The sequence below is a fragment of the Heliangelus exortis genome, chromosome 16 (assembly GCF_036169615.1).
Source record: "Heliangelus exortis chromosome 16, bHelExo1.hap1, whole genome shotgun sequence".
Classification (NCBI taxonomy): Eukaryota; Metazoa; Chordata; class Aves; order Apodiformes; family Trochilidae; genus Heliangelus; species Heliangelus exortis.
Window position 1 is genome coordinate 14994039 of NC_092437.1, and position 10389 is coordinate 15004427.

General features: G+C 44.4%; 1 protein-coding gene across 8 annotated transcripts in view; it reads left to right on the forward strand.

Annotated features, from left to right (window-relative positions):
- RBM39 (RNA binding motif protein 39) overlaps nt 1–9247 on the forward strand; it is a 30959-nt gene extending 21712 nt beyond the window's left edge. For 3 of the 8 annotated variants that reach the window (XM_071759368.1, XM_071759370.1, XM_071759375.1), the window contains 5 exons: nt 4299–4331; nt 5372–5447; nt 5615–5720; nt 8075–8153; nt 8248–9247. In XM_071759368.1, coding sequence (XP_071615469.1) covers nt 4299–4331; nt 5372–5447; nt 5615–5720; nt 8075–8153; nt 8248–8348 — 395 coding nt within the window. In that variant the 3' untranslated portion in view covers nt 8349–9247. Of the gene's footprint in view, nt 1–542; nt 724–4298; nt 4332–5371; nt 5448–5614; nt 5721–8074; nt 8154–8247 lie in introns of those variants that run through there. The other 5 variants (XM_071759371.1, XM_071759372.1, XR_011728969.1 and 2 more) reach the window with 4 other exon arrangements.
- The last annotated feature ends 1142 nt before the right edge of the window (nt 9248–10389 follow it).

Genomic DNA, 10389 nt, shown 5'->3' on the forward strand with positions numbered 1-10389 from the left:
GGTTTTTTTTCTGTTTGAGAAGAATAAAAAATACACAGTGGCAAGGAAAAATCTTATCTAGTCCAGCAAGAGAAGGAAAGGCAAACAGCACAAACAATACATCACCTCTAATGCAAGTGGTGGTGGTGTGACTGTCTTGCTTGGAAACAGGTGTAGTCAATGAGAAATATTTTTAAAAAACCATGGATCCTTTCCCACCCCCAGATATGAAACAAGCAAGGCAAACAAATCCTAACTTCCCAAATCAGGAACATGGCCAAAAATGTCTGACTGTTAGGAAAGCATGGAATCAGTGTGAGACAGCATGGCTGTGGAGCAGTAAATGAGGCTGAATACAGGTTTGTGAAGAATGTGCATGTTTAGTAACTGTAGAAATAAAAGTTGGTAGGAGTAGCATTGTTTATGGTACAAAAGGAGAAATGCAGACATGTGCAGCTTAAGTAACTTTTGGGAAAAGATTACGCTTTTTACTACAGTAGAGTCATGAGCTATCCCCAAAGTGAGATTTGGTTATGGATTAAAGATCTCTTTACTCTTGCTAGAGAAAATTACTACCAGGAATTATGTCATTATGGGAGACTTTAACTTCCCTGATACAGATTGGAGAAGAATTGCTAGTAATAATGGTGGGGCCCAGATATTCCTGGATGTGATATCCGACAAATTTCTTCATCAAACACTCACTGACTCATGAAGAGGGGATGCTATTTTAAACTCAATTTGGTAAGTAATGAAGATGTTATGGATGAGAATAGAAATGACCATTGACTTGAGGGGTCATGAGTTGCTCAAGTTTAAATGGAAGGATAAACAAAACAGGTCTGTAACTAAGGCTTCTGATTTCAAAAGCAGTGGTTGAAGAAACAAGGCAATAACTTCTTTTGATCTGAGCAGCTTTGGTGTTTGGACAGGCAATGTCCAGCAAGTTTCTTCAGTTCCAAATTGCTAATGCTATATTGGATCTGTATTCCAGAGAAAGAAGAAACAATCCTGTTAGACATGGGCTCCACACCAACAAGGGGGATTAACTACCTCAAAAGAAATAAGGAATAAGCAGAGAGTGAATAAAGACTAGAAAAAAGACTGATGATAAGAGATATCTATAATAATAAATGGTTTTAGTTTGGGAAGTAGATAAATTGAGAATCACCAGCAATCAGAGTTTATAGAAGACATGAAAAGATAGGTGAAGATTGACTGACTCTTGACAAGGTCAGAAAGGAAGCAGGGCTGAGGTTGAATGAAAATATTTCAGAATAATCTCATTGCCTCAGTTTGTAGTGGGGACACTGGGCATACAGTTTGGAATTTAAGGGAAGGTGAACTAGGAATATGGATTTCCAGTCCTGTCACTGACTTCACTTCTCTCCTTCAAGTATCACACTGAATGTGGGAAACTGGAGATTATTGTTAGCCTGGCATATTTTCAGGGAAGCTGCATTTCAGGACTAACAGTCCTTGATTCCACTGCCATTCCCTGACCAAGCAGCAGTAGTAGAACTCTTCCTGCTCAGCTTCTAACTTGTGTCATTTGGAAGTTAAGAAACTGGAGAAGAACAGGAAGTACAAGATGTGTAAAACTTGTTCACAGAAAGAGGGGAAAGCCAGAGGCTGTTGGTAAAGCCAAAGTTGAGATTTTGGGCTGATCTCTTAATATTAGGTTAATAATGATGGTCAATAAGAGTAGGAGTGAGGTGAGGAAAGCACAGGGGTCCTGTCAGTAGAGGGGTGTGGTGTTCATCTGCTCAGGATGAAATAAATTCTAATGATGTAGCCTGGGAGCTTAGCAGTGAAACAGGGCCAAGGAGAAGGAAAATAGCTCAAAACTCCAGTGATCAGGGAGTGGAAACGAGCTCTGAGTGTGATGCCTTTTGAAAGGGCAGCTGTGCCCCTAGAGAGAGCACACCTGAGCCTCTGGGGGGACACACACACATGCATGAACAGCTTGGTCACTCATGTGACCTGTTCAAGAATTAAGCTGAAATAGGGAAGAATTAGTTCCATGGCAGACCTGAGAACTTGGATGTTATTCCCATGGAGAAAATTCCAGCAGGAAAAAGAGCTGAAGCTGAACAGTTTTATCTGTGAACTGTTGAGTAAATTCTGTCTGAAAATCTGAAACTTTAAATGCCCATGAGGCTACTGACCCCTAATTTCTATGATTCTGTGACCATTTCTGTAATGCTTCGTGGGACAAAACATTCCTTCCTTTTTGGAGGGAGCTCTCTTTATGAAAACCATGGAGGCAGAGCTGCAGTAGAGGGATGAATGAGTAGGTGTTACCACCCAGAACCCCAGTTGGATGGTAACAGCCCCTCTTCTGTCACAAGTAATGACTTAGAAATCTGGGGAGTGCTTGGCAGGGTTATGTTTCTGTGAAGTTAGCTGTGTTTCAAAATAAACAGGTCACTTCATTTCATACACAAAATGCTTTGATAGCTATTTCTGCTTTTTCTTTACTAAGCATGTACATCTTAATCATGCTGCACTTGCTCCTTGTGATTTTATACACAGAACATGCTGAAAAAGTTATTTTGACCTTAACTTGGCAGATGTGTTAAATTTAGTTTCCACATACCATTAGAACTGCACATAGGGAAGAATTAAGAGTTGATAGTGAAGAGATACAAAGCTAAAATTCTGTGTAAATTTGGAAGTGGCAGAAGACCATTCCTCAGTTGTGAGTGGTGAGAAATTGAGTTGATACAAGAGGTGATGCACAGGGTGTTGTTTCAGAGGTAGCAGAGAGTGAAGCTGTGAAACTTATTGACAGAAGCACTGTCAGCTGTTTCTCCTGTGTTAAGAACAGATTTTGCTCTTGGTCCCAGACAGAATTTGAACTGATGGGCTGTGTAGATTTGCTGCCTTTGGCTGCAGAGCCCCAGGGTGAAAAGTGGTGAGTTCAGGTGTAGCTGGTGTGTATGTGCAACTGTGTCAGAACTGCAGAGGGAGAAGGCTCTGTCCTCATCTGTCAAGTGCTTCAGGAGGCTGGGGGTTGTTTTTTAAAAAAAGCAAAACACATTTCTTTACCAAAAAAAGTTTGGGTTGTAATTAACTGGGGAATTAGTTACAGATTTAGCCAAATCCATGCAGGTTTCCCAGAACATGGGCTAAGACAGTGCTTCCCTGTTATGGTATTTCTCACTCTGTGGAGTTGAGGGTTTCTTTGTGTTGATGCTAAATGGAGCCAGTTCTTGTGTTACAGCTCAGCCTTCAGAACTTGCTCCTTGCATCTCTTTGTTTTTCAGTGAGGTTCCCAGTTTGTGTTCTTCCATGAAAGTCACTTGGGGGAGGTACTTCAGACTTGCCTTCAGGGCTCTCATTGCCTTGTACTTAAAGCAAAGATAAATAAATAAAAATAACTTCTTTTGGTCTCCCAGAGTCACTGTGGAGGAGGGTTTATCAGAAAAGGGAAAAATACGTTGACATCTGATATCCTCAGGTATTTTCAAGTAAGCCTGGAAGCTCACTTGGGGTCCATTATTTCACTGCTTTCTAAACAAGTGACTTGAGGTGATGGTGAACTTCAGTATTTCTGACACCTTTTGTTTGTGTGAGTGAAATGGGAATGGAAGTGGAGAGGTTTATGCTTCCAGTTCTTGCATCCTGATTCTTTTATCTGCATGTTTAAAGAGGTCAAGTATTGCAGCTGTGTACTTGAAAATGGTTAGAAAGTTTCATTTCTCTGTTCCTGTTATTTCAAATTAGAAGAGCTTTATATTGCTTTACAAGTAATTAGTGTTTTGGCAAATTAAATGTTCTGAGCAGTTTGTAATGTTTTGCATTTGAAAACTACAATTGGTATCATGATGACATTTATATGAAAAGGTAGCAGGTGAACTGTCACCTTACACTACTGGAAATGGCATCTGATAATTGCTTTCAGAGTGTCACGTGGATAACTGTGTCTTAAATGCTTTCTGTTAAGCTGCCAAACTTCTAATGAATGCCTCTAAGAATTGCTGTAATTATTGTTCTTAATGGAACAAAATAGATCTTACAAATGGTTCAAACTCAGCCAAGGCAAAGTGGAAGTGATAACACAGAATTAAAGGACACGGTTGTGTCTTTCCCTTTAATGTACTTTTTCTCTTTGAAGTACTTTGGGGTCAGGGAATATCTGTTCTAGCTGAGAAGCTGAAATTAGTGAAACTCCTCACAGCTAGAGAGGAACAGTGGGAGTTGGTTGAGGAACTTGAACAAACTCTTACCCACAATACAAGCTGAACAGCCTGGCTGGCAGGTAACACAGCACAACATGCAAGCATTCTAATTTCCTTGTGTGTATTTTTCTCTAGATTTGCAAACAAGACTATCTCAGCAGAGTGAAGGTAAATAACATTTGTTATAACTTGTAGCCAGTAGGTTTTGTTTAAGATGTTGATAAGTGCAGTGCTGCTGGTGTGGGACTTAGCAGCAGCCTGAGGGTTTGCACTGTGCTCCTGCCTGTAGGAACCAAGCATGTATTGATTATTGCTATGTTCTGATTCTGTTCTCCAGACATGTATTAGTCCTAAAAAATGTGTGGGCTTGGGTGGGTTTTTTGTGGGCTCAGTTGTGGTTGGGTGTGGAATTCCTGCCTTAGAGGAGGGACTGGAGGGGTCATTGGAGAATCAGGAGTTTGTGGTTCCAGCCCCTGGGTGACTGTGTAACCCCTGATGGCTGCAGGGGCAGGGAGAAGGTTGCCTGTAGTGCAGCTGAAGGACCAGGAGCTTGCAGCCTGCAGAGCAGTGCTTGTCTGTAAGGAGCAGCACTAAATGACAAGTAATGATTTCATACTTTCTGGGAAAGAGTGTAGATCTAATCTAGAGTTAAAATGTTTATAAATTCAGTTGTCAAATATTTTGTGCTATGTGTTTCCAAGGCACAAAGGAAGAGATACAATTTTTGAAGGATAATTCAGGGTGCTTTAAAATACATGTTGAGAATTGTCAGATGTGTCTGTCACTTCCCATGAAGTCAGGGGGGAAGTGCCACTCCACCCTGAGCTGCAGGTTGGCTTCTTTGAGGAGAAAAAAATCTGAGGTGGCATACATAGAATTCAGGCAGATTTTTCAGATGTGTATGAAGATGCCTGTTAATGTTTTAAATTGAAAATCTGCCAAAATCAAGGTACAGGGTTATCTTTTCCCTTTGTAGCTTCAGCTGTAGCTCCTCTCTGCTGTTTTCTGTATTGATCAGTATAAAGTTTCCCTGTCACAGGTTGTGTCTAATTATGAAATTTGCTTTCCTGTCTTCACCTTTCTGTCAGACCTGTTGCTGTTATTGCTGGAGGTTTGGATTTTAAAGAATGGGTGGAAGAGAGTAGTTTTATTTGGAGCTGTGTATAGCAAGTTCATAAAATTGTTACTGTTTTTTTCCATTACAACAGTTCTGGCTGCAGCTGCCTCTGTACAACCACTTGCAACACAGTGCTTCCAGCTTTCCAACATGTTTAATCCTCAAACGTAAGTGATTTATTATCCTCTGCTTCTGTTTGGACTATTTTGATGACTTCAGCATCTGAGGAAGGAATCAAAACGTTGGCAGAGGGGCTTTTTTTAATGGGTTTCATGGTGGATTTTTTCTGGGTGATAATTCCATGTCTGTCCTGTTCTTCCTACACCACCCACAGTGAAGAAGAAGCTGGCTGGGATACAGAAATCAAAGATGATGTGATCGAGGAATGTAACAAACATGGGGGAGTTATCCACATCTATGTAGACAAAAACTCAGCTCAGGTAAGGCCTGGACCCAGGGAGAGACTGAGCAGCTTTTTGGAGTTTTGTTTTGTATAAAGGGAGCATTACAAATATTTTTTTCCTACTGAATTGGAAATTCTCTGAAGTTTCTGTGCAGCTTTTTCAGAATGTAGGTGGTTCCCTCTTGTTCTGAGTCACTGTGGGTCACTCAGGTGCAGGCACGAGCAGTTTCCTGAGGCTGCAGTCTGCTCTTACAGAGTGGCATAAACTCAATTTCTGTGGAAATAAACCTCTGGAATGTTGGCATATTTGGCTTTTCCCTTAAGCTGGGCCTTTCCCAAAAGCCAGGACTTGAGTTTCCTTTGCTTGTGGAGAACCCAACCTTCACCCAAGGGCAGCCTGCTCCATCCCATGGGATGTCCCATGCTTGGAAGCAGTGGTGTTAAGTGGGCTGTGAGGGCTGGAGGGCAGGAGGAGCAGAGGGGCTGCTGCTGAAGGCTTCATTACAGCCTGGTGCCTGGAGGGATCACTTTGTTTACACCATTGTTTATCTTTTCCCCTGTGTTCCAGCTCCTAGAACATAAACTGTGGAAGGCCTGTAAAGGTATTTTGCCTGAGCCACTTTGATATAGAATTCACAGCCCAAGTTGAAGTACAGTTTCCAAACACTGCCAGCAGTAGATAAATTTGTAACTGTTGGATCCTGGAAGTGTCCTGCTGGGATTTGTTCCCTTGTGAGAAGCTGAAGTGGCCTCTCCTGTCCCTGTCAGTGTGGAGCAGATGGGATTGTGCTCACAAACCTTTGTTACTGTGCTGCTTTTGCAGAAGACTCTGGTCACCTGAAACCCTTTCACGTGGGTCTCTGCACTGTTAGGTTAGAGCTGAGCAGTTGCCCAGCAGAGCAGACAACATTCAAGCTTTCTTGGCAGGTTTTATCCTCAAGCTGACTGCAGGGCTGTAAAAACCTTCCCAGCAGTGTTACTGTTACTGTCTTTTTTGTCTCAGAAGAGTCCTTCCACAGATGGAAAAATAACCAACCCAACTACAACAAAAATCATCTCACAAAACCTCCCAAACACCACAACAACCAAACACCTCCCACAGGTCCAGAGCACATAGAGCTGCAAATTTGTTTCACTAGCAAGTAGATTTAAAAGAAGTGACATCTGCTTTGTCACAGCAGCAGCACAGCAATGCCCCGGGCACAAAATACCCACTGGCATTTTAAAATATTGTATTTGATTATGAATTTCCACTGTTCCCCAGGCTCCCAGAGTGAGGGCTGGCAGTGTCATGGGCTGTGGGGAGAGGCTGTGATCCCACCCAGCACCTGCCCTGTGTTGGCTGCTGTGTGTGTGACACCAAGTGACAGCTTTCTGTTGCTGTGCTGGGAACAGAACTGCTGTGAGCAGCTTGGTGCCTGAAACCAGCCCCTGCCCTTGGGTTCCCCCTGGGAGGAGGGAGTTGGATCACAGTGGGAAGAGTTTGTACAGGCTGCCAGAGGCTGCTGTAAAGAAAGGGCAGGCTGGGTTCTCTTGGCTCGTACATTTTTTTCCTGTAAAATCTGTTTCAGCTGAGATCTGATCTGGTTCAAGAATTGCTTGGTCAGCATTCTTTTTTTCTAAGCACGCAGACAGAAAATTGTGTGCTGTGGGCACACATTGCTGTGGGCATCTTGAATGTGACTATTGCAGAACTCAGGGTGAGGCTGTTTTGGGGCTTCATTTGCAGAAAAAAAAACTTCAGGTATCTGTGGCAGAATGGAAGGATCTCCCTCTCGTTCCCATTAGAGACCATCTCAGGCTGCTCGTGCTCTGCTCTGAGGGGTTTTGTCCCTTTGTCTCAGTCCTTGTACAAGGCAAGAGAGATGAAGTTCCCACAGAATGTTTGCAGTAGTGTCTGCCCTGAAGTGCTGGGCCTGATTCTTGCCCTGGGGCAGGGGGAATTTGTAACCCCTCTGAAAACCTCACAGTGAGCAGAGCTCCTGCAGCACTGGTGGAGCTGCTGATGGACAGAATTTTCTGGGCAGCCTGCAGCAGGGGTGATCAGACACCTCCTGCCTTCCTCTATTTCTTGAGATTTGTCCTGGGGAGCTGCCTGATGCTCTCTGGGAAAGGCTCTCAAGTGAGCAGCCTGTCACTTGATGCCAGGTCAGGGTCCCCTTGGGGCTGCTCTGCCCCAGTTTCATCCAGAGGTAACTGGGACCCCCCCAGCAGCACCGCCCTCGGCTCCCTCCTGGTTCTGCCTGTGGGAACCCGTTGTTGGGAGCAGCTGTTGGGAGCAGTGGGGACACCGCCTGCAGGTTTGTCCCTGTCACAGCCACAGCAGGGAGGTGTCAGGGGGGCTGTGGGGCTCCTCCAGCCACTGATGGGCCCCCCACTCGTGTCTTGCAGGGCAATGTGTACGTCAAGTGTCCCTCGATCGCCGCCGCCATCGCGGCCGTCAACGCGCTGCACGGGAGGTGGTTTGCAGGTGAGTGAGGTTCCTCTGCAGAGCTGCCCTCTGCTCAGGAATTACAGAAGTGACCAAAGACTGATTTATTGTTTTAAATATTTTCTCCAAACAGGTAAAATGATTACGGCAGCCTATGTACCTCTTCCAACATACCACAGCCTTTTCCCGGACTCCATGACTGCAACCCAGCTACTGGTTCCTGTGCGACGATGAAGATGGATTTAGTCAGTTTTGTACATAGTTATTTTTTGGAGGAAGATTGAGTTATCTTTTATTTAGATAAAACTAAAGGAAAGGATTTAATGTCATTTTGTGTACACTTCCTGCTACCTTTAAAAATAAAATGAAGTAAGCAGAAATGCAGTGTGTTCATTCTCCCTAACTAGCATTTCCACTGTATACAAAGCTGTTGACTTCTTGTTCTGCCTTGTAATTCTTGTACATTTACTAAGGTGATCTGTAGGAACTGAGAAGTAGCTCATAGAAAACAAGTTCTCTGTAAAAGGCAGATGGGACATGATGGCATTTTTAATGTTTCACAAGCCTTTCTTTTAATGCAGCAATTACATTTTACATTTCACTAAATGTAGGCGATCTGCGCAAGGTTAATATCAGAGATAGACTTTATGAAGGGACATATTTAGTGTTTTGTATAAATGGGAAATCCAACAGGCTACTGAAAGCTGACTCGAGGCAGCCACTCAGCTTGATTTGTGCTGAATAATTGGTAAAAATAGGATTGAAGGGTTTTATTTCTTGATGGTAACTTTTGATTAATGTATCTGTAAAAGTTTCTTTGTAAATACTGTGTGAGGTGTGTCTAAGTTTCCAAACAAAACTATCTCTGCATTTCCAGATGAGTTTCTTTGTATGCAGTGGGGCACAGTTGAAGGATTTCAGCAGAGTCTGAAAACAAGTAGGAAATACAGAAACGTGTTTTGTTCTGGTTGCATATAATCTTTGCTCTTTTTAAGCTCTGTGAGCTCTGAAATATATTTTTGGGTTACTTCAGTGTGTTTGACAAGACAGCTTGATATTTCTATCAAACAAAGACTTTCATATTGCAACAATCTTTGTAAGAACCACTCAAAATAAAATTCTCTTAAAAAGGCCTTCACAAAGCTTTATTTCTCCCCTCTCCTGCTGTGACTTTGGCTGGAGGTGAGCGAGTGATGCTTGGAAGTGCTGGGAATGCCACTCCTCCAGGAGAGAGCCAGAGCTGGTTCCTGCTGGTTGGAAATCTCCCTGTGCTGCCCCCTGCCTGGGGGCAAATCATTCCCGGGATCATCCCTGCCAGCCTCGGGCTTCCCCAAGCAGTCCTGAACCGGGGGGCTGCAGGATTTCAGTCCCAGGGGGATGTGCTCCTGCTGAATGAGCTGTGGGCAGGGATGCTGCTGGCTGGGAGGAGGAGAGGGTGGGGGTGAGCAAGAGAGGAGCCAGGAATGGAGCAGGGGAAGGGTTGGGAGGGGGAGATGAGGCTGCAGAAAGCCAAGAAACTCTGTCCCTGCTTGGAATTGTTGTCAGCATCCCCACCAGGGGAGAAAACGTGGGTGGAAGGAAACCAGAGCTGTTGCAGGGCAGCTGTGATGCTGTTGCTTTGAGTTGGTTCTTGTTGGCAGTTTCTCTGGATGAGAAACAGCTGCCTGAGAGAGGGAGTAGCAGAGGGGGAAGGGGTCAGGCTCAGTACCCAGCAGGGGAAGGGGCTTTGAGTTGTGCCAGGGGGGGTTGAGGTGGGATGTGAGGAAAAAACTTGATTATAGAAAGGGTTCTTAAGCACTGGAATGGGCTGCTCAGGGACGTGGTTGAATCACCATCCCCAAATGAGTTCAGAACTGGTATAAAGTGCTCTGGGGGTGGTTTAGCTGTGGGTTGGTAGAACGAGGTTAGAGGTCAGGGTAAGGGTAGGACTGGATGATCCTGCAGGTGCTGGGGTGGGTTCTGCTGCTGCCAACCCCTCCTCTCCTTAAACAGAAATGGAGCAATGAAGATCAGCTTTGTTTCCAGAGGCAAATCCTGGGGATAACAACACCAAACCAGTAATTCCCCAGCCAGGCTGGGGGCTGGGGCAGCAGGGAGCCACCTCCTGCTCTCCCTGGGCAGCAGCTCAGCCCTACCCCATCCCCACCACCAAGAGGTGGTGGGGAAAAGGCTGTTAAATCATCTTGGTGACATCAAAAAACACCTTTGGCCACCACACGATGGGTCCAGGTTTCCATTTTCCAGCACTTGGATGATTTCTCTGCCCGGCAGGAAG